The sequence below is a fragment of the Staurois parvus genome, unplaced genomic scaffold (genome assembly GCF_062004578.1).
Source record: "Staurois parvus isolate SC_StPar_1 unplaced genomic scaffold, SC_StPar_1.0 ptg000136l, whole genome shotgun sequence".
In the NCBI taxonomy this organism is placed as follows: Eukaryota; Metazoa; Chordata; class Amphibia; order Anura; family Ranidae; genus Staurois; species Staurois parvus.
The window spans coordinates 15693640-15719181 of record NW_028317932.1 but is presented as its reverse complement, the minus strand read 5'-3'; the positions used below and the strand labels follow the sequence as shown (position 1 = coordinate 15719181).

The following is a 25542-nucleotide window of genomic DNA, read 5'->3' as shown; positions in this document are numbered from 1 at the left end:
TTAACCCTTGAAAATCAGCAAAGTTTTTCAGAATTATTAACACTTTTCTCAGGGTCATACATACACAGAGTAGAACAGTCATGAGCTCTGTAATTAGACATTCATGAATACAAGCAATGGTCTGAAATATGTAATTATAAAACTGCTGCCTTTGTATCATTTAATATTTCATCACACCATAAATATATGGCTTCTATTCTTCACCTTCTTGTTCCACAGTCAGAGCCAAATACATCTGTTTGGGAAATGATCTGCATGCATAATCTTTAATTAAAATGATCTTTATGCTAATAAAATACAATATAAATAAAAGGAATTCACTAACCTAAATTAGCACAATTAAAATCTGGACTATGTACTAACTGAACATTGTTGTTGTAGCCCTTAATTGCTATGCCCTCCAAAGAGTCATAATTAATTGGGTTTCAACAATTCTATTCCTTAAGTCAATTTGTTTGTAAGCTCTTCACAAACAAATTCTTCTAATTCTTTATGATCTAATTTAGGACTTTCATATTAATTAAAACTGAGACGGCTTAAGAATGCAATGTTTACAGGTGCTCTTTGTTCAAAGCCTATATATAATGAAGGATACCCAGCAGCAACCTCTCCAAATGAGCTGAATGCACTTGAAAATAGGCACATTGACATAAGAACCATCATGCTTTTCACGCTGTGCACCCTCCTCACTCTTTTTGCCTTTTCCACCTGCTTTGAGGAGACTAAAGCAACTAATCTAGAAAGTCAAGAGACATATAATGACTTGTTTGAGGTAAGTCTGTTTTGTGGGTACATTTTATGTACAGCTAAGTACATGTAGCTGGGTGTCTTGTGTCATATCTAAACTGTACTGTCTTGGGGTCAGTGTATTTGTGCCATTTTACCTAATAATTGTTGCAATATGGATTCCTGGGGAGTTCCACACAGAAAAAAAGCATTAAATTGACTCTAAAAGCAAAAGAACAAATAACATATACTGTATGATACAACACTAGAATGAGTACAGTGGTTTTCATTTTTTCCAGTCTCAGCTATTACCCTTTCCTAATACCTGTTGATTCTGCCAGTAGATCTATATTTTCCACTTCCTTTAACACAGTGAAAACGCAATTTGATCTGCAGTTCAATCACATAGCAGTGTTCTCACCATGTTGACAGGGTAGTCTCAGTTGGGCATATAGGTTTAAATGGGCTTTAAATAATCAACAAACAATTAAAACTGAAACCCCGGTTAACACTTTTTAAGCAGTTAGAGGAACAAGTTTTTTTTACTTTTGGAAAAAAGGTTTAAACCATATGAATAAAAATGCCCAATGTAAGCACCCTTGTCAATGTTATTTGGTTTGTGTCAACACATGTAACTGTCACTTTTTCTGGACAGTTTGGTTTGCAGATAAAGATGGATAAAAAAATAAAGAAATGTATTTGAAATTAAACAGGAATTCAAATACTACTTATTATTACAGATATTAACAACATACGGTTACCAGAGTACAATTGTTTTCTCTATGGTGGCCCTTTAGAGGTCCAGTTTGGAACTTCCTTAAAAACACCTCAGTCTCCTTCCCTAGGACACTAAACTACCCTAAACTGAGCCAACCATCCACAGGTGTTTACCTCCTCCAATAGCAGCAGCTTCACATGTCATTTACAGAATAGCTGGTAAAAATCTAGTGCTAGGGTGTAGCACCTGTGCTCTAACATCCCATAGGCTTGTGTGGGACATACCACAGAAGCACCACGCCCCATTCACATCAATGGAAAGTTGGTGTGTAAGTACAGACAGCCTGGAGGAGGTATGCATCTGCAGACAATTTGTTTCATTTTAATGTAGTTTAGGAGATTAGGTATGGGGGATGGGGGGGCTGAGGGGTTTTTCATAAAATTGTCATAGAATCCTGTTTTGTCCTTTAACAAAACTGAACTTCTCTGTGCATACCTAATTCAATGTAAGGTGGGAACTAGGGGCAATTAATACCTTGAGTAAACCGTGGTGTAAGTATTCAATGTTTTGATGATATCTTAAAGGGAACCTACTGGGATGGAAATATCAAAATGTCACTGCTTGCTGTTGACTTTCAATATTAAAATAGGGAGCTCAGCTAATTTACATATTATAAAAAACCCTTTAATATTGTTAACAGGTTATGTTTAAGAATCTTAAAATCTGTATTTTTAGAAGCTGGTTTAGACCTGAATTCTTCTTAAAAGTGATTTTGTATGAAAAAATGTAATGTGCTAACAAGTATAAAATGCAGGGACCTAGAGGTCCCTGCACATAACTTGAGAAGTTTCAGTTCCAGTTTTACAAAACAGAAATATAAAATACTATGTAATAAAGAAATCTGACAGCAGTTGGTGTGATAATATCAACATAATAGAAATTTTCAACATCTCATACACACAATAACACACTCACTCATTGTTCTCCACCTCCATCCAACATTATAAAGAAAGGGGGGAAATGCAAGAGGGGACCATCTTATAAATATTAATTAAAATGTGGCAAAGAGTACAGAAATATATGATCTTCATAAATATTCTGTTTAGGTACATCAGGTAGATCCATTACTGGGGGTAGAATGCAAGGTGGGGTCATGCATCATGTCTATCCGTGGTTACCCATTTTTTTTTAAATCTTTGAGGGCATGCTGTTCTGATATAGTTTTAAGTTTAGATAGCAAATAATTTATAATTTTAACCATCAGCCTAATGCCAGGTGGACTGGAATTTTTCTATTGTAGTCACAAATCATGGTTTGTTAGAAATGGAGGATGCATAGGTCAGTCAACCCCAAAAAGTTTTCCACTGGTGTTTTGGGACCCAGAAAGGCAATAGAAGGTTACGAGTCAAGTATGGGTTAGTATGGGAAAGCGTCCAAAAAAAATGGAAACAATAGACTGAGATTCAGAGCAGCGTTGGAGAGTAGGTCCATGCGGTTTAGCTTTGCAGGAGTATAATGAAAATAATGAATACATTTAAAGTGAATACATTTTCCTCCATATCGTTCCTTATTACAATGTTTACACTTTCCAGCCATAGCCATAAGGCAGCGGTTCTCAACCTGGGGGTCGCGACCCCTTTGGGGGTCGAACGACCATTTCCCAGGGGTCGCCTAAGACCATCGGAAAACACATATTTCCGATGGTCTTAGGAACCGAGACGCCGCTCCTGTCTCCGGCGATGTGTGGGCGGGATGATATGCTGCCCCTGTCACCGCCTCCTCGCCGCTGATTGGCCACCGGAACTGTAGCTCAGGAGAGGCACACAGGCGGCCAATCACCGGCGAGAAGGTGGAGCTTGGAGAGGAGGAGCCGAGCGGCAGCGCGCGGACATCGAAGAAGATCGAGGGAGCTGCAGGAACGAGTGAAGAGAGAGGCCAGAGAAGGAAGACAGCTGACAGGTAAGTGCAAATTTTGCTGCTGCAGCCAGGTATGCAGGCTGTAGATGGGAGAGGGAGAGAGCGAGCCCAGGCTGGAGCAGGAGTCAGCAAGGTAAGTATCATTGGTGTCAGTGGGAGGGATAGTGCCCCATCATTGGTGTCACTAATACCAACGATGGGGCACTATTCCTCCCCCCACTGACACCAACGATGGGGCACTATTCCTCCCCCCACTGACACCAACGATGGGGCACTATTCCTCCCCCCACTGACACCAACGATGGGGCACTATTCCTCCCCCCACTGACACCAACGATGGGGCACTATTCCTCCCCCCACTGACACCAACGATGGGGCACTATTCCTCCCACTGACACCCACAATGGGGCACTATTCCTCCCACTGACACCCACAATGGGGCACTATTCCTCCCACTGACACCAATGATGGGGCACTATTCCTCCCACTGGCGCCAATGATGGGGCACTATTCTTCCCACTGACACCAATGATGGGGCACTATTCCTCCCACTGATACCAATGATGGGGCACTATTCCTCCCACTGACACCAATGATGGGGCACTATTCCTCCCACTGACACCAATGATGGGGCACTATTCCTCCCACTGACACCAATGATGGGGCACTATTCCTCCCACTGACACCAATGATGGAGCACTATTCCTCCCACTGACACCAATGATGGGGCACTATTCCTCCCACTGACACCAATGATGGGGCACTATTCCTCCCACTGACACCAATGATGGGGCACTATTCCTCCCACTGATACTAATGATGGGGCACTATTCCTCCCACTGACACCAATGATGGGGCACTATTCCTCCCACTGACACCAATGATGGGGCACTATTCCTCCCACTGATACCAATGATGGGGCACTATTCCTCCCACTGACACCAATGATGGGGCACTATTCCTCCCACTGACACCAATGATGGGGCACTATTCCTCCCACTGACACCAATGATGGGGCACTATTCCTCCCACTGACACCAATGATGGGGCACTATTCCTCCCACTGACACCAATGATGGGGCACTATTCCTCCCACTGACACCAATGATGGGGCACTATTCCTCCCACTGACACCAATGATGGGGCACTATTCCTCCCACTGACACCAATGATGGGGCACTATTCCTCCCACTGATACCAATGATGGGGCACCATTTCTCCCACTGATACCAATGATGGGGCACTATTCCTCCCACTGACGCCAATGATGGGACACTATTCCTCCCACTGATGCCAATGATGGGACACTATTCCTCCCACTGACGCCAATGATGGGGCACTATTCCTCCCACTGACGCCAATGATTGGGCACTATTCCTCCCACTGACGCCAATGATTGGGCACTATTCCTCCCACTGACGCCAATGATGGAACACTATTCCTCCCACTGACACCAATGATGGGGCACTATTCCTCCCACTGACACCAATGATGGGACACTATTCCTCCCACTGACACCAATGATGGGACACTATTCCTCCCACTGATACCAATGATGGGACACTATTCCTCCCACTGACACCAATGATGGGGCACTATTCCTCCCACTGACACCAATGATGGGACACTATTCCTCCCACTGACACCAATGATGGGACACTATTCCTCCCACTGATACCAACGATGGGACACTATTCATCCCACTGACATCAGTGATGGGGCGCTAGTCCTCCCACTGCAAAATTACAGTTATGAAGTAGCAACGAAAATAATTTTATGGCTGGGGGTCACCACAACATGAGGAACTGTATTAAGGGGTCGCGGCATTAGAAAGGTTGAGAACCACTGCCATAAGGGATTTAATCTCCAGGTTCTAATTTGGGACTTATGTGCTAAAAAGACAATGCAGTTTTATTGGAGAATGGTCAGAGAGAGACTGGGTAATATAGCTGATATCAAGCATCCAGGGCAATATGTTTGAGGAAGGTATTGCCAGATCAGTCCTTAAAAGGGCCCTAAAAGATTTAGACTGGCTGGAACATTGTCTGGCATTAGGGTTTTTCCATTTCTATATATCACAGAAATCATACACCTTACACCACTGAAGAAAAAAAAGGAGGTCTCTGACTGCAATGGTCTCAGCTTATCACATTTAGGGTCCATCACAAAAATAAAATCTCCAGCAATATTATTAGGGCATCCTGACAATTGGAAGACCTTTTTACTCAGCTTGGGTAAAATAGCAAGGTTTGCAGGCAGTGGTACATTTATTGCCACTAGCAATATTGTAGTGTTGCGAATAAAACAATAGGATATATATTGATCTCCAGAGCCACAAGTCATTCTGAGGCACTCAAAAGAATAAGTATTGAAACACCCCTTGGAAAAATGAAATATGTGGAGTGAAATGCCAAAAACCTTTTCAGGTCCAGGGAGATGTGCCTCTTGGAGACTATGGGCCTTAAGAAGATGACCCTGTAGCGACCCTACTAGGTGACTTAGAAATGTAAAAGTATGTTCACTTATATATTTGGAAATCAGGCTGTGGATATATGTAGAGATGAATCCCTAGGGATCTGTAAGAAATAATTGGGTTTCATTACCTGCCCCATGGCTACTTGCCCTGTAATTGGGTCCAACAGCTCACTGACAAAGCTCTGACGATAATCAGGCTCCAGTCACTTGGGTTTTTCTACCATTTATTGTGGCACTCAAACTGTGGAGAGGGTACAGTAGCACAGGATATCCAAAAAGCAGAAAATAAACTGAATCTGCACTCAAGTCTTATGTAAGCAGCTTCTAAAATAGATGCTGATAGAGGACAGCCAGATAAATCTGTAATCCTTTGAAAGCCATCAGTGTTTTCTTGCTCTTGAATCTGTTTTTTATTTCTCTGTAAGCAGAGTCCATGGGCAAAAATCCCTCTTTGTAGGTTTAGATGGCAGATTCTACCTGGCTACTCTTTGACCCGATTCTGGTAAGAGTATCTCTGTTCAGTCCAGCTCTCTTCAGACATACACTCCTGTAAGTAATTTGATATCCAAGGCACTCAGCATAAGGCTCATGCTGAGGCACGGCCCTGACAGAAATTCTTCATGTAGACTTCTTCCAAAAGAGAAACCCCAGGAGAGAGAGAGATTTTTGAAAAAGGTGCTCCCAAACACCTGCCAAAGAACTTCTGGCAAAAAAAGCAACCATCTTTCCAAACCATATGTCTGAACAACACCATCAGGGATTGGCTGAGTCAGATACATTTGCATGACCTATCAGTTAATCCTTCCCCCAAACTAGAATTAACAGCAGGAAATGTGGATCTAGAAATGGAGGTAGAAGTTGTTCACCTAGCGCTCACACTGTGCCAGTTTCGTAAATGAGTAGACAAGCAGAGTTACCAATAGGTCAGAGGCAAGAATATGTAATCAATTATACTGTACTCCAAGTGACTGATCGGGCTTCCAATGACTTTAACAGATGGGATTAGTTCTAGATCTAAGAGTGAATGCTTTCTGGAATGCTGAAATTTTGCTCATGCATAGTGTCCTATTTGAAGCTTTGCAGGAAAAGGTGTTTCAAATTGAAGGCTGAGGCTTTGTAGATTTTGCTTGGCAGCATTAATCTGTACTTGAAGCATGTGCTACTCAGTGGAGAGATCTTGATATGATGAAACCTGATAATTTACAATGTGTAATTGACCTTTAATTCAAGCTTAACAGAGGATATGGTCTCTATCTCTTTAATTTACTATGGGGTTAGGAGGGTGTCCAGGGGTTGATTGGCAGCAGGGGGTGAGCCCTTTTTTGTAATGAAGCATTTTAAAATGATGGACTTACCAAAATCAGTGAGAAACCAAAGAGCCATAAACGTCTCCAGGTTATTTCCCTCTACTCTCTCTGAAAGGCTAACTACTTGTATGTTATTAGGATGAGGTCTGTTTTCCATGTCCTCGATTTTATCCTCAGTCTATTTGATTTTAGTATATAAACCAGGGGATGTGACAGAAGAGGTTGTACTGTATCTTGCACTTCTCTGATACATTGCTTGGTTGCAGTTGGTCTGCCCCATATTTTCTGGAGATCCTGGTGCAGCATATTAAACTCAAGTTTGAATCCCCTGACTTTTCTCATAAAGCATGCATGGTTGTTCTTAATTCTGCTTGTGGTAAGTGTAGGTTCTTTACCTCTGTCCAGGAATGGCAGACTCTGTGGTGTCGGAGAGGTGGGCTGTAAATAGTCCTGTATGGGCTCCCAAATACGGGTAGAGAACAGTGGCAAAATGTCCAACCGCTCCTCAAAGAAATCTTGTGTAGATCACAGGGGGCTCTATTCATTCACATCTATGTGTTTTTGAACGCATGGCAATCTGCACAGAAAATGCATGTTTTACATAGTTACATAGTTAGTCTGGCTGAAAAAAGACAAAAGTCCATCCAGTTCAACCATTAAAAAAAAAAGTTATAATCCTATACCCACATTTTATCCTGAGGAAGGCAAAAAAAACCCAGGAAAGCATGATCCAATTTGCTCCTGCAGGGAAAAAAATGCCTTCCTGATCCCTCGAGAGGCAATCGGATATTCCCAGGATCAACTTTACCTATAAATGTTAGTATCCAGTTATATTCTGTGTATCTAAGAAAGAATCCAGGCCTTTTTTAAAGCAATCCACTGAGCTGGCCAGAACCATCTCTTGAGGGAGTCTATTCCACATTTTCCCAGCTCTCACTGTAAAGAAACCTTTCCGTGTTTGGAGATTAAATCTCTTTTCTTCCAGACGTAAATATTGCCCCCTTGTCCTCTGTGATGACCTCAGGGATAATAACTCTACACTGAGTTCACTATATGAACCACTGATATATTTATACATGTTGATCATATTGCCCCTTAATCTCCTCTTCTCACGAAAGAATAAATTCAGTTCCTCTAATCTTTCCTCATAGCTGATCTCCTCCATGCCTCTTATCAGTTTGGTTGCCCTTCTTTGTACTTTTTCCAGTTCTCCAATGTTCTTTTTGTGAATTGGTGCCCAAAACTGAACTTCATATTCCAGATGAGGTCTTACTAATGATTTGTACAGGGGTAATATGATATCTTTCTCTCTCTGGAGTCTATACCTTTTTTAATACAGGAGAGGATTTTGCTCTCTTTAGAAACCGCAGCTTGGCGTTGCATGCCATTATTAAGCTTGTAATCTACCAGAACTCCCAGATCCTTCTCAACCATTGATTCCCCCAATTGTACCCCCCCAGTATGTTCGATGCATGCCTACTCTTAGCCCCCAAGTGCATAACCTTACATTTATCAACATTAAACCTCATTTGCCACATAGTTGCCCAATTAAACAGTGCATTGAGGTCAGCTTGTAAATTGAAGACATTCTGTAAGGACGTTATTCCACTGCACAGCTTGGTGTCATCTGCAAAGACTGAAATGGGATTTATAATCCCAGACCCTATATTGTTTATAAATATATTAAAAAGTAAGGGTCCCAACACTGAACCTTGGGGTACACCACTGACAACCCTAGACCATTCAGAGTATGAATCGTTAACCACTATTCTCTGAATACGATCTTTTAGCCAGCTTTCTATCCATTTACATACAGATTTTTCTAAGCCCGTAGACTTTACCTTACACATTAGCCGTGTGTGGGGAACTGTGTCAAACGCTTTTGCAAAATCCAAGTGTACCACATCCACTGCCACCCCTCTGTCCAAGGTTTTGCTCACCTCCTCATAAAAAGAAATCAGATTTGTTTGACAACTTCTGTCTTTCATGAATCCATGCTGTCTGTTGTTTAAAATATTTTTTTCCATCAAGAACTCAACGATGTGGTCTTTTATTAAACTCTCCAGTATCTTCCCAACTATAGAAGTTAAACAAACAGGTCTATAATTACTTGGTAAAGATTTTGACCCCTTTTTAAATATTGGCATCACATTGGCCTTACGCCAATCCAGTGGTACTATGCCAGTCACTAAAGAGTCCCTAAAAATTAGAAACAATGGCTTTGAAATGACAGAGATCAATTCTTTAAGGACCTGTGGGTGTATGCCATCCAATCCAGGTGCTTTATTCACCTTTGTTCTGTCTAAATATTTTTGGATCATATCAATTGTGAGCCAATGTGGATCATGTGGAGCTGTGTCAATCCCATGCCCATTATGGACAAAAGCCCCCCATGCTCCTTTGTATACACTGAGTTGAAGAATGTATTTAATAAATTTGCCTTCTCTTTGTCCGCAGTCAGCCACTCTAGAATATTTTGTAAAGGGCCTACATGCTCGGACCGGACCTTTTTACTATTAATATATTTGATGAATTTTTGGGGTTGGTCCTGTTATCTTTTGCAATCTGTTGTTCGTTTTCAATTTTTGCGGCCTTTATTTCTTTTTTGCATATTCTGTTATATTCTTTGCAATGTTTAAATGATGATAGCATTCCTTCATTTTTATATTTAATAAAATCTCTTTTCTAATTATCTATAGCTTGTTTAACTTTGGCCGTAAGCCACATTGGTTTTATTTTTAGCCTTTTAAACTTGTTGCCCATGGGAATATATTTTGCAGTGTGTTCACATACAGTCTTTTGGAAGAACTCCCATTCCTGTGTTGTGTTCGTTGATGCCAATATTCCCTCCCAGTCTAAGTGTTGGAGAGCAGCTCTCAGCCTTGGAAAATTAGCTCTCTTAAAATTGAACATTTTCATTTTTCCCGTATGTGCTTGCTGTTTACAGCTAACAATAAATGGCCTGCATCAATGGTGAATGGATGCATTCTTAGAGTGATTTAGTGCTTTGGTCATTGTTACTGGAGGCTGCTTTTTTGCCAGAAGTTCTCACCACCCACAGAAAGGAGTCTAGGCAGGATACAAAAATGTTATTCCTCTACACAGACAGGATTAGGCAATCTTAAAGCTTTTACAGCCAAAAGAGGGAGCACTAGATTCTGCTTAATGTGTTTACCAGTCTAATTAGAACTGCTTTGCTAATAAAAAAGCCTGTTGCTCAATAACTGAAGTAGAAATTGCCTACACATGATTTAGTCTGAGTTCCTCATCTTTCCCTTTCTTCCAGTTCTATACAGCTTTGTAGAGAACTTCAGCTGAAGAGTGATAGTGTGAAAGGAAAAAGCTACTGTTGTGTTCTCTCTTTAGAAAATGTATAATGCTCAATGACACCACTGTTAGATGTTTACTTTTACATTATTGTAGCACTACCCCCTTGGGAGTTGCTGAATTGTTTTCAGGTTCCCTGTGGATCTGGACCCCTCTCTAAAAAGCCAAACCCCTGCTGATACCATAGTACACTCATAACTGGAATACATATAGATCGACCAAAGGATAAAGGCCAGAAGTTTTAGAGGCATTGCAACAATATTCATTAAAATAGTTTCTTTATTTGAATGTACACAATTACACAACAGTACATAAACATCTGCTAAGAATGTAAGACCTCCATTGGGGTGGTACATTCTATGCAGTTACAAATCTCGTAGATACATAAAAATTTTTGATCCGTACAAATATACAGTATCACGGTATGGGTATCAGGAAACATGAATCAGGTGTCAATGACCATAGTGACTCAACATGTTTCGCGAGAATATCACTTCTTCAGTAGTTACTACATAAGAGAAAAGTGGGTATAGATATAACATAACATGTTGTATTGTCAATCATTCATCATTATACATATTCTGAATATACCTTAAACCACAGGCATCGTTGCAGGGGTTACAGAGGGGGATAAGGCATCCACTGCCCAGACAAGTCGACAGGGGGATCCCAAAAGAATAGACCATGTTGTGGACAGTCCTAAAAAGGACTTCCTCATAAATATAAATTATACAGCTATTAAAGCATAAAAATAGCACTGCCTAAAATAAGGAAAAGAGCTCTTTACCTCAAAACAACCAATGTTCTTTATAGGCAATGAAGAATCTTCTGTGCGCGTAATGGAGCCCTGTTGGTGCACAGTGAGAACTGTAATTCTCTGAGGAACAATGCAGTAAAGAAAGGGAAGAATAACACCCCCCCCCCCTGAAAGAAGCAATTTTACTGATGTAATGTTCCTTCTTTACGGCACTAGTCACTAGAGAAACTGAAGCAACAAGCGGCCAAGCTGGTAAAAGTGATTGTTGGCACAGGACAACTCTTCTTTGAACTGCAAGACTATTGGTACAATAGGAAAAGGTCTCCTTAGTAGAGTGAATAGATGATGATGGTGAAACAGAGGTAGTTCAGCCTGTGGATTGACTGTCCTGCTACCAGTTTTGATGATAAGACTGTGCTAAAAGTAGTCAGACAATAGCAGCTGAAGGAAATTCTAATCACTGTATGCAATGTCTGCAACTGTGTGCAGGGAAATAGCAAAAGGTGGAGCAGGTGTCAGTGTTCTCTGTTCTTGATAATGCTTGGGACTCTCTCACCTGAGGGATGGCGTCTGGCGAACACTGGTGGTCTCTCTCTCTTATAATAAGGCCTAAACACACTCTCTGGTCCCACTGGCAGCGTTCCGTCTGGTTACCTGCTAGCAGATTAGCTCTCTCCATTATGCGGCAAGGTAAGCGAACAGCAGACTCCCCTTGCTTCCTCTCTCTCTCTCTCTCTCTCTCTCTCTCTCTCTCTCTCTCTCCACAGCCTGGTCCAGCCCTCCCACAGTCAGAACACTACTCTCTCCAGACCTCTCCCTTCCCACTTCCTGTCTCTTCTCCCAGGCTTTTATATATATATATATATATATATATATATATATATATATATATATATATATATATACATACAGTGGGGATCGAAAGTTTGGGCACCCTAGCTAAAAATTTGTATTAATGTGCATAAAGAAGCCAAGGAAAGATGGAAAAATCTCCAAAAGGCATCAAATTACAGATTAGACATTCTTATAATATGTCAACAAAAGTTAGATTTTATTTCCATCATTTACACTTTCAAAATAACAGAAAATAAAAATATGGCGTCTGCAAAAATTTGGGCACCCTGCAGAATTTATAGCATGCACTGCCCCCTTTGCCAAGCTGAGACCTGCCAGTGTCATGGATTGTTCTCAATCATCGTCTGGGAAGACCAGGTGATTTCATTCTCAAAGGTTTTAAATGCCCAGACTCATCTGACCTTACCCCAACAATCAGCACCATGGGTTCTTCTAAGCAGTTGTCTAGAAAACTGAAACTAAAAATAGTTGACGCTCACAAAGCTGGAGAAGGCTATAAGAAGATAGCAAAGCATTTTCAGATGTCAATATCCTCTGTTTGGAATGTAATTAAGAAATGGCAGTCATCAGGAACAGTGGAAGTTAAAGCAACATCTGGAAGACCAAGAAAAATATCAGACAGAACAGCTCGCAGGATTGTGAGAAAAACAATTCAAAACCCACGTTTGACTGCACAATCCCTCCAGAAAGATCTGGCAGACACTGGAGTTGTGGTACACTATTCCACTATAAAGAGATACTTGTACAAATATGGTCTTCATGGAAGAGTCATCAGAAGAAAACCTCTTTTACGTCCTCACCACAAAAATCATCGTTTGAACTTTGCAAATGAACATATAGACAAGCCTGATGCATTTTGGAAACAAGTTCTGTGGACCGATGAGGTTAAAATTGAACTTTTTGGCCGGAATGAGCAAAGGTACGTTTGGAGTAGAAGGGGCACAGAATTTAATGAAAAGAACCTCTGTCCAACTGTTAAGCATGGGGTTGGATCAATCATGCTTTGGGGTTGTGTTGCAGCCAGTGGCACAGGGAACATCTCACAAGTAGAAGGAAAAATGGATTCAATAAAATTTCAGCAAATTTTGGATGGTAACTTGATGGCATCTGTGAAAAAGCTGAAGTTAAAGAGAGGATGGCTTCTACAAATGGATAATGATCCTAAACACACCTTGAAATCCATGGGGGATTACATCAAGAGGCGTAAAGTGAAGGTTTTGCCATGGCCTTCACAATCTCCTGACCTCAACATAATTGAAAATCTATGGATAGACCTTAAAAGAGCAGTGTGTGACAGACAGCCCAGAAATCTCAAAGAACTGGAAGACTTTTGTAAGGAAGAATGGGCAAAGATACCTCAAACAAGAATTGAAAGACTCTTGGCTGGCTACAAAAAGCGTTTACAAGCTGTGATACTTGCCAAAGGGGGCAGTACAAGATATTAACTCTGCAGGGTGCCCAAACTTTTGCAGACGCCATTTTTTTGTTTTCTGTTATTTTGAAAGTGTAAATGATGGAAATAAAATCTAACTTTTGTTGACATATTATAAGAATGTCTAATCTGTAATTTGATGCCTTTTGGAGATTTTTCCATCTTTCCTTGGCTTCTTTATGCACATTAATACAAATTTTTAGCTGGGGTGCCCAAACTTTCGATCCCCACTGTATATATATACACACACACACACATATACACCCCAGCCTACATGTCAGCTCCTCTGGGAATAGTAGTTCTTTTACTACACTGTCCCTTTGCAAAATCCTGCGGTTCAGCATTCATGTTCCATGGGGCTGCTCCACAGAGAGTGGATGCCATTGTTCTGCAGGACACTCCCATCTTGTGTTTGTTTTAACATCTTGTAGTCACTTGTAGCAGGGTGTTACACAAAATATATAAAACATATTTTCCTGTTACCAAAGGTAAAGATGATTATCTGGTTTATTCTGGTCTTACGGTTGTAATTAGACATGGGGACAGCTGTACATGCAAAATAACAAATAAACATTATTTAAAATAAAACAAATCTACCACTCTATCTTATTCACTTAATGTTATTAAATATTTAGTTTCTTTTTTATTATCTTTACAGTCCAAAGAAGACTTCCAGAATGAGAGGAATGTTAATTCTGATGAATATCTGTACTGGGGATCCAACAGCCTAAATGACATGAACAGATTCAGCAGCCTGTCCATGCAGCCTGAGAGGGAATTTCGACAGGAACGAAACCTTAAACCTGCTGCAAATCTGCCTCTGAGATTTGGAAGAGCATCTGATGACAAAATGGCCAAAAGCATTCCCAATCTTGACAAAATAGCCAAAAGCATTCCCAATCTACCTCAACGGTTTGGGCGTTACTTGTCTGGCAAGGCTAATGTCCAGTCAGTGGCTAATTTACCACAGAGGTTCGGAAGATCACAATATAGCAACCGTTTTGTTCACTCCCTTGCCACATTACCACTGCGATTTGGAAGAACAGTGCATTCTAATGAAATGAATTCTCATCCTCTAGAATTGAAAAACCCTGAAGAAGACAATGACAGGAAGGTCATGACAATCTAAAATGATGCTATTTTGTCATACAAAGTTTATAGCTAGGACGGCTAGGTTTCATTCCAAATATATTTTTAAAAGGCCATCTACTTTGACAAAAAAATGTATTTTCAATTTACAACAGAAGACCTCTATCACAAAGCAGTAGTCTAAATGTAACATATACTGTGAAAACATATCACAGAGGGATTCCAGCTCCACAGGATACAGGACACAGAGATAGCAACACTGCTGTTTTCCATTCTATTTTCTTAGAGGAAACATTGACAGGATAGGAGGAATTGGCATACAGTAAAAGAATGACATTTTTTTCTTTCACGGTTACTTGCAGTTTCTTAAAAAAGTAGAGCCTCTAAAAAAAACCTGAGCTATTTTCCACTCCCATTATTGAAATGCTTTCCTACCAGTAGCACTGAACTCCCTCCATATTCAAGGAAAATCACTGAGTGGCTCTCTCACCTTAAGAGGTATCCTTTGACAGTACTCATGAGACCCCATATGATTCTCGATGCATCTGTGTTTCAGGGTCAGCCGCTAGAGGAAGCTAAGAACTGCTGATCAGTTTGAGTAATTACCATCAGTCCATTAGTTTTGGGGGGGGGGGGTTGCTTAGGTTTCTCTAACCATGTAGGTCCACTTTAACCACTTCGAGTCTGAACACTTTCACTCCTTTCCAGTCCAGGCCAATTTTCAGCTTTCAGCACTATCACACTTTGAGTGACAATTACTCAGTCATGCAACACTGTACCCATATGAAATTTTTATAATTGTTTTTAGTCAGATAGAGCTTTCTTTTGATAGTATTTGATTACCACTGGGTTTTTTGCTATATAAATGAAAAAATACTGGAAAGTTTGAAAAAAAATATTTTTGCTTAGTTTTTGGTCTAAAATGTTGCAAATAAATACTTTTTCCTCATTAATTTAGGTCAAAATGTATTCTGCTACATTTTCTTGGTAAAAAACCCATAATAGTGTATATTTAGTCTGTGTGAAAGCTATAGAGTCTACAAACTATGGTATATATATTTTTTTGGAACATTGATCAGTTGAGACCCTAAAACGCTAGACACTGGTATGACATATGGCAGTGATCAGTGGTATGGGGTATGGAGGTAATCAGGACATTAGCATGAGGTATGGTGGTGATCAGGACACTGGCATGGCATATGGGGTGACCAGGATGCTGGTATGGGGTATGGCGGTGATTAGGACACTGGTATGGGGTATGGTGGTGATCAGAAAGCTGGTATGGTGTTGATCATGCTGCTGGTATGGCGGCGATCAGGGCTCTGATATAGTGTATGGCGGTGATCAGGGTGCTGATATGGGGTATGGCGGTGATCAGAATGCTGGTATGGAGTATGATGGTGATCAGGATGCTGTTAATCAGAATGCTGGTATGAAGTATGTCGGTGATCAGGGTGCTGGTATAGCGTATGGAGGTGATCAGAGTGCTGGTATGGCGATGAATAGGGTGTTGGTATGGGGTACGGCGGTGATCAGGACGATGGCATAGTGGTGATCAGGACATTGGTATGGTTTATGGCAGTGTTATTGTGAATGCTGGGACAGGTGCTGGCTGCATTATTTATTAGGACTACAAGGGGCAGTGATCAGAGATACAGGGGTAATGATCATTGACACTGGAGTGGCTGGCACTGCAGTTTGTGAGTGTACAAGCAGCCTGACAGGCTTCTGTAAACTTACAGAATGCTGCATTGGTTTTCTATGCTCTCACAGAGAGAACCAAACTTTACTTTCACTTTCTAGTGTTTACTATGGGATTGCTGTGATCGGACACAGCAATCACATGGTAAAACACCATGTGATTGACCAGACACAGCGGTAATGTAATGGAATGATTTGTTGTAGGACAACTTCAGGGACTTCTTCCCACACGGTTTGCAATTTTCCTTGCTGGAGTGCACTCTGACCTCAGGTTGAAGGGTAGGATCTGATGCTTCCAACACTCTTTGCTCAACCCATGACTGGTATTAAACAAACAGTTGGACGTCAGACAGTTGCATCAAGATGTAACTGAACTTCACACATACCCCATTGCCCTGTGGGAAACATGGGGTAGAATAAGGCTGAAGAGCTTTCTTTAAAATCCCTGTTCTAAATGTGTCTTCTGCAAACAGCCATAAGGAATGCAGAAGTGCTTCCAACACCATCAGGACGGCAGTGTTGGTGGTGTGGTCAGAGGACAGTATTGTCACTGGTGGTCCACCATGCCTAGAATGTGATAGTATCTGTTTTCTGACATTTCAAGTATAAGAAAGTCTATGGCCAGTACCTCCAGTAGGACAGTGTCCCAAGTTAGAAATTCGGGCTGCAGCACCCTTCAACACTGAACAAACCACACAGTGTTGGAAGACTTGTTTAACCAACTGGAACAAACTCACAGACATGATTTTTCTCTTGGACCAGGTGAATGTTTTGAGGACTTAACAGTGTCCTAATTCCATGTAGATTCTCACCACCTCAGAGAGGGCCCAGGCTCTTGACAGTATGATCTGCCAGTTCAGTGATGAGTCATGAAGGAACATTATTTTGCAGCACAGTATACCATTCATCAGTCCTTGAAACAAAATAATGGTTACTAGAATCATTCTTCACATATCGGCATTAGAGATGAGCGAAGTATTGAAAAATTCGATTCGGCTGATTCGGCGAATTCCAGTATGAAATTCGATTCGATGCGAATTTCTTCGCTACGAAGATGGCTTATAAAAAGGGTTTCTAGGCTTCAGACAGCCTTTAAATTAGTGCAGAACACTGTACATTTAATTTAAATGCCCTTGGAGATCAGGAAGGAGAAGGAGAAGGAGAAGGATGAGAAGAAGGAGAAGGAGAAGGATGAGAAGAAGGAGAAGGAGAAGGATGAGAAGAAGGAGAAGGATGAGAAGATGGAGAAGGAGAAGGATGAGAAGAAGGAGAAGGAGAAGGATGAGAAGAAGGAGAAGGAGAAGGATGAGAAGAAGGAGAAGGAGAAGGATGAGGAGAAGGAGAAGGATGAGAAGAAGGAGAAGGATGAGAAGAAGGAGAAGGAGAAGGATGAGAAGAAGGAGAAGGATGAGAAGAAGGAGAAGGATGAGAAGAAGGAGAAGGAGAAGGATGAGAAGAAGGAGAAAGAGAAGGATGAGGAGAAGGAGAAGGATGAGAAGAAGGAGAAGGATGAGAAGAAGGAGAAGGATGAGAAGATGGAGAAGGAGAAGGATGAGAAGAAGGAGAAGGATGAGAAGAAGGAGAAGGATGAGGAGAAGGAGAAGGATGAGAAGAAGGAGAAGGAGAAGGATGAGAAGAAGGAGAAGGAGAAGGATGAGAAGAAGGAGAAGGATGAGAAGAAGGAGAAGGATGAGAAGAAGGAGAAGGAGAAGGATGAGAAGAAGGAGAAGGATGAGAAGAAGGAGAAGGATGAGAAGAAGGAGAAGGAGAAGGAGAAGCAGAAGGAGAAGGATGAGAAGAAGGAGAAGGAGAAGGATGAGAAGATGGAGAAGGAGAAGGATGAGAAGAAGGAGAAGGATGAGAAGAAGGAGAAGGATGAGAAGAAGGAGAAGGATGAGGAGAAGGAGAAGGATGAGAAGAAGGAGAAGGATGAGAAGAAGGAGAAGGATGAGAAGAAGGAGAAGGAGAAGGATGAGAAGAAGGAGAAGGATGAGAAGAAGGAGAAGGATGAGAAGAAGGAGAAGGATGAGAAGAAGGAGAAGGAGAAGCAGAAGGAGAAGGATGAGAAGAAGGAAAAGGAGAAGGATGAGAAGATGGAGAAGGAGAAGGATGAGAAGAAGGAGAAGGAGAAGGATGAGAAGAAGGAGAAGGATGAGAAGAAGGAGAAGGAGAAGGATGAGAAGAAGGAGAAGGATGAGAAGAAGGATGAGAAGAAGGATGAGAAGAAGGAGAAGGATGAGAAGAAGGAGAAGGATGAGAAGAAGGAGAAGGATGAGAAGAAGGACAGTTCTGTGACAGTTTCTGTCTATTTCTGACAGTTCTGGGACATTCACTCCATACAGCGGTTTCAACCGCTGTATGGAGGGAATGTCCCAGAACTGTCAGAAATAGACTATTTCTGACAGTTCTGGGACATTCAACCGCTGTATGGAGGGAATGTCATAGAACTGTCAGAAATAGACTATTTCTAACAGTTCTGGGACATTCCTTCCATACAGCGGTTGAAACATTGTATCTATTTGTTTCCATAAATGGATTCATTTATGGAAACAAATAGATACAATGTTTCAACCGCTGTATGGAAGGAATGTCCCAGAACTGTCATAAATAGTCTATTTCTGACAGTTCTATGACATTCCCTCCATACAGCGGTTTCAACCGCTGTATGGAGTGAATGTCCCATAACTGTCAGAAATAGACTATTTCTGACAGTTCTGGGACATTCACTCCATACAGCGGTTGAAACCGCTGTATGGAGGGAATGTCATAGAACTGTCAGAAATAGACTATTTCTAACAGTTCTGGGACATTCCTTCCATACAGCGGTTGAAACATTGTATCTATTTGTTTCCATAAATGGATCCATTTATGGAAACAAATAGATACAATGTTTCAACCACTGTATGGAAGGAATGTCCCAGAACTGTTAGAAATAGTCTATTTCTGACAGTTCTATGACATTCCCTCCATACAGCGGTTGAAACCGCTGTATGGAGTGAATGTCCCAGAACTGTCAGAAATAGACTATTTATGACAGTTCTGGGACATTCCTTCCATACAGCGGTTGAAACATTGTATCTATTTGTTTCCATAAATGGATCCATTTATGGAAACAAATAGATACAATGTTTCAACCGCTGGAAGGAATGTCCCAGAACTGTTAGAAATAGTCTATTTCTGACAGTTCTATGACATTCCCTCCATACAGCGGTTTCAACCGCTGTATGGAGTGAATGTCCCAGAACTGTCAGAAATAGTCTATTTCTGACAGTTATGGGACATTCACTCCATACAGCGGTTGAAACATTGTATCTATTTTTTTCCATAAATGACATTCTGCAAATACACTTAGAGGAGCGCTGCAGATACACATTTTGCCGGCTTGGAATTAATCTTATTTTCATCCTACTTCTTCTTCTTCTTCTTCTTCATCCTCATCCTTATAAGAAGAAGAAGAGGATGAGGATGAAGAAGAAGAAGAAGTAGGCAAAAAGTGTATCTGCAGCGCTCCTCTAAGTGTATCTGCAGAATGTCATTTATGGAAAAAAATAGATACAATGTTTCAACCGCTGTATGGAGTGAATGTCCCATAACTGTCAGAAATAGACTATTTCTGACAGTTCTGGGACATTCACTCCATACAGCGGATTCAACCGCTGTATGGAGGGAATGTCATAGAACTGTCAGAAATAGACTATTTCTAACAGTTCTGGGACATTCCTTCCATACAGCGGTTGAAACATTGTATCTATTTGTTTCCATAAATGGATCCATTTATGGAAACAAATAGATACAATGTTTCAACCGCTGTATGGAAGGACAGTCCCAGAACTGTCATAAATAGTCTATTTCTGACAGTTCTGGGACATTCACTCCATACAGCGGTTGAAACATTGTATCTATTTTTTTCCATAAATGACATTCTGCATATACACTTAGAGGAGCGCTGCAGATACACTTTTTGCCGGCTTGGAATTATTCTTATTTTCATCCTACTTCTTCTTCTTCTTATGAGGATGAGGATGAAGAAGAAGAAGTAGGATGAAAATAAGATTAATTCCAAGCCGGCAAAAAGTGTATCTGCAGCGCTCCTCTAAGTGTATTTGCAGAATGTCATTTATGGAAAAAAATAGATACAATGTTTCAACCGCTGTATGGAGTGAATGTCCCAGAACTGTCATAAATAGTCTATTTCTGACAGTTCTATGACATTCCCTCCATACAGCGGTTGAAACCGCTGTATGGAGTGAATGTCCCAGAACTGTCAGAAATAGTCTTTTTCTGACAGTTATGGGACATTCCTTCCATACAGCGGTTGAAACATTGTATCTATTTGTTTCCATAAATGGATCCATTTATGGAAACAAATAGATACAATGTTTCAACCGCTGTATGGAAGGAATGTCACAGAACTGTTAGAAATAGTCTATTTCTGACAGTTCTATGACATTCCCTCCATACAGCGGTTTCAACCGCTGTATGGAGTGAATGTCCCAGAACTGTCAGAAATAGTCTATTTCTGACAGTTATGGGACATTAACTCCATACAGCGGTTGAAACATTGTATCTATTTTTTTCCATAAATGACATTCTGCAAATACACTTAGAGGAGCGCTGCAGATACACATTTTGCCGGCTTGGAATTAATCTTATTTTCATCCTACTTCTTCTTCTTCTTCTTCATCCTCATCCTTATAAGAAGAAGAAGAGGATGAAGAAGAAGAAGAAGAAGTAGGCAAAAAGTGTATCTGCAGCGCTCCTCTAAGTGTATCTGCAGAATGTCATTTATGGAAACAAATAGATACAATGTTTCAACCGCTGTATGGAAGGACAGTCCCAGAACTGTCATTAATAGTCTATTTCTGACAGTTCTATGACATTCCCTCCATACAGCGGTTGAAACCGCTGTATGGAGTGAATGTCCCAGAACTGTCATAAATAGTCTATTTCTGACAGTTCTGGGACATTCACTCCATACAGCGGTTGAAACATTGTATCTATTCTTTTCCATAAATGACATTCTGCAGATACACTTAGAGGAGCGCTGCAGATACACTTTTTGCCGGCTTGGAATTATTCTTATTTTCATCCTACTTCTTCTTCTTCTTCTTATGAGGATGAGGATGAAGAAGAAGTAGGATGAAAATAAGATTAATTCCAAGCCGGCAAAATTGTATCTGCAGCGCTCCTCTAAGTGTATTTGCAGAATGTCATTTATGGAAAAAAATAGATACAATGTTTCAACCGCTGTATGGAGTGAATGTCCCAGAACTGTCATAAATAGTCTATTTCTGACAGTTCTATGACATTCCCTCCATACAGCGGTTGAAACCGCTGTATGGAGTGAATGTCCCAGAACTGTCAGAAATAGTCTATTTCTGACAGTTATGGGACATTCCCTCCATACAGCGGTTTCCGGCAAAAAGTGTATGTGCAGAGTTCCTCTATTCTGCAGATACACTTAGAGGAGCTCTGCAGATACACTTAGAGGAGCTCTGCACATACACTTTTTGCCGGCTTGGAATTATTCTTATTTTCATCCTACTACTTCTTCTTCTTCTTCTTCATCCTCATCCTCTTCTTCTTCTTCTGAGGATGAGGATGAAGAAGAAGAAGTAGGATGAAAATAAGATTAATTCCAAGCCGGCAAAAAGTGTATGTGCAGAGCTCCTCTAAGTGTATGTGCAGAGCTCCTCTAAGTGTATCTGCAGAATAGAGGAACTCTGCACATACACTTTTTGCCGGCTTGGAATTATTCTTATTTTCATCCTACTTCTTCTTCTTCTTCTTCATCCTCATCCTCTTCTTCTTCTTCTGAGGATGAGGATGAGGATGAAGAAGAAGAAGAAGAAGTAGGATGAAAATAAGATTAATTCCAAGCCGGCAAAAAGTGTATGTGCAGAGCTCCTCTAAGTGTATCTGCAGAGCTCCTCTAAGTGTATCTGCAGAATAGAGGAACTCTGCACATACACTTTTTGCCGGCTTGGAATTATTCTTCTGTTCATCCTACTTCTTCTTCTTCTTCTTCTTCATCCTCATCCTCAGAAGAAGAGGATGAGGATGAAGAAGAAGAAGAAGAAGAAGAAGAAGAAGAAGAAGAAGTAGGATGAAAAGAAGAATAATTCCAAGCCGGCAAAAAGTGTATGTGCAGAGTTCCTCTATTTCTGACAGTTCTCTGACAGCTTCTTCACATGTACAGCGGTTGAAACATCTGTATCCTAAATGGAAACTAATAGATACAATGTTTCAACCGCTAAACATGTGTTCCTTCTGTCAGAGAACTGTCAGAAATAGCGGAGCTCACTGCAGGGACACTTTTGCCGGCCGATCGGGAAATGTTCGATTCGCGCACCCGAAGTAGGCAAAATTTCGGATTCGACGCGAATCGAATATTTCCTGAAATTCGACTCGAATTCCGGTTCGCCTGGTTCGATTCGCTCATCTCTAATCGGCATGAAGTGCATCGCTACTCCTGCTGTATTCGTTTTATGGATATACATCAATAAAGAAATCTAATTTTTGTAGTGTGGTCATTCACTATTTTGTTTCAAGGATTTTTAGTCATGAGCTGTATGTACAACCAATTATATTGTGGCAAGTGTGAACCCTGGAGCAGTATTATATGTGGTTTGATTATACCATCCATCGGGTCAAGATGGGACCACTGATTCAGCAGTTTGTTGGTTGCTGGAAGTAGCTTCAATCTTTCTCTGGGACTGGGCCACAGCTACAAAAGTATTGTCTCTACTAGATCTTTTCTCTGTGTCTCTCCGACTTCTCCATGACAGCGATTCCCCTCCTTGCTCCTTAGAGAAGTATTCCTGTCAGTGCTTCAATGCAAATGGCTCATGAGCTGCACTCTGCTCTCTGCTTTCTCTCGATTACGATCCCTGACTGTTATAGCTATACACAATTCAAACTGGTTAATTATCTTGTCGAGGCAATCCTTGTCTTCCAATGAAGGATGCAGGGTTAGTCTTGCAGCTAGAAGATGGTTATTATTGCAAGGGTGGTAGGTTGCCTGCTTCAATCTAGAGTCATACTATCGGGTGTTGCTTTTGCGACAATACCATTACCATTGTCTGACACAGTTGATCCTTTTTGCATATGCCATGTTTAACAGGATAGGTAATTGGCCAAATGATCAGGGAGTAGCTGTAACTTGACGTTTGCTTAATAGGTGCAACGTTATAAGCAATAATGCAAACCAGGTTAGCATTGACAAAGAACATGCATATACTGCGAAATAATAAGAAATAAACATTATAGAGGCTGCACAAACATGAATTTTTCACTGCAATGCCTCTGTGGTTCAATCAGGGTAATGTGACTACGTAGTATATTCTATATAAGTATCTATACCAACAGAGAGTCTAGTTGGGTATCACTACTTCAGTACAACAGGTAAGAAAACTAACTGCTGCTTGCACTTATTCTCATAAACAGCATCCCTCTCACTTAAAGCCAGGGTAGCTCTTGTAACACAGATGAACAGCTAAAAGGGTCCAAGGCCTAATGACAAATCTACCTTATGTTATTAATAGATCCTGATTGGTGAACTGTCCTAGCTGTAGTCAATGCTGAGCATTAAATATAGTGTAAAGGATAAGGTACGTGAGAAAATAGACATATACAAAATACATTTACCTCTAGAGTCAATCAAAAATATCTTCTACCATGGTAACATATCTAAATCTAACACATTTAAATTTGACAATATTGACCACCATCACTTTAAACTTAAATTCTCAAACTATACCACAACTGGTCTAATAAATAAAATATAAATTGAAAATGTTAATATATTTTTACATTTTAACTTAACTATACAAGTTTATACAAAATTAAGGTATTGCATGTATAATAAATTTCTTTTTTATTCCGACCTAATTTTGCTACTATGGTTAGTATTATTATTACTATGGGTAAAATAGGCACACCGCCAGTGTTCTAATACCCTCTTTCCCTTTTTTATTGTAGAAAAGACAAGCAATGACCTATGAATATGAGCGGAGTGTCCAGATGTAGCAGCTAGTGAATCGTCCACAATACCCATCATCTATCAGACAGCCAGATATGCACTCTTTGCACCTAGTGGTGAAATCAGCTTCACGCTAAAGTATGACCCACTTTGAAATCAAAAGAAAAGTGATGAAAATGCAGAGCAAAGTAATGCACCAGAAAACTGTGATGAAAACAATTATTTGGTTATGTAATGTACAACAAAAATACATTATTATACTGTAAATAAAAATAATAAAATTAAAATATAATGCATAGTCAAGTTTATTTATTTTGCACGACCTTCTCTCCATGCAGAAGACAGTGGGTCAAAATAACCACAATCAGATGGAAGACTCCATATATAATTTTATACCTATAGGCAAAACTTTTTTTTTTTCATTTTGGCTAGAGTAATAACCACTCTCAGATTTTTGTGTCTGTGTCCCATTGCGCAGATTTCTCTTCACTCTCTCTCCCATAGCCAAACAAGAAGTGAGAGGAAATCCCTGTATATTAAGGGAATTCCTTTGGAACCCCCAGGTCACCAGAACTAGTGTCCCCATTGGAAGATTTTCCCTCTATTACTTTTCTGGGGACAACCCAAAATGTGGAATTTTCTTTTACTTTCACTTTCAATGATAATGATAAACAGGACAAATAAAGAGGGTGAATCAGCTTAATGGGAGCACAGACTGCAATAAAAACTGACAGGTGTTCTAATACCTCTCCATTCTATCCAAAACTTAAAAAAAAAGGTTTTGCCTTTAGTTGTACTTTAAGGAGTTTCTGTGATCCTCCAAAACAAGTTACCAGCCTCTCTGCGTGGTTCCTTGTCCCCAGGACCTGCAGTAGCAGGCAACTTACTCATACATGTAGGCTTTGCACTAGGCAGCACAAAAGCCCTCCTAGGCTACAGACCTAGCTGGATAGCTGAACACCACACACAGAGACCATGTAGAGACCATGCTCTACGTCAGCCCATAAATATATATCCTCCCCCAGCATGCGCTAGATATGTGCGCATCAGGAACTTTAATTTCATTTGGTATGAATTCGTTCATTGAAGAATTTTGTTTTGTCATTTATTTATTTATTTCAGCTACTTATATAGCACCGTCAATTTACGCAGAGCTTTACATATATATTGTACATTCACATCAGTCCCTAACCCTCATGGAGTGTACAATCTAAGGTCCCTAACTTACATTCATACACATATTAGGGCCAATTTAGA

The 25542-nt window shown here is 40.6% G+C and overlaps 1 protein-coding gene across 1 annotated transcript; it reads left to right on the top strand.

Moving 5' to 3' along the window:
• The first annotated feature begins 623 nt into the window (after positions 1-623).
• On the top strand, positions 624-24577 carry NPVF (neuropeptide VF precursor). The gene is made up of 3 exons (XM_089673224.1): positions 624-772; positions 14173-14628; positions 24285-24577. The coding sequence occupies exons 1-3, from the start codon at positions 662-664 to the stop codon at positions 24330-24332; spliced, it is 615 nt and encodes a 204-aa protein (XP_089529350.1). The 5' UTR covers positions 624-661; the 3' UTR covers positions 24333-24577.
• Positions 24578-25542: the final 965 nt, after the last annotated feature.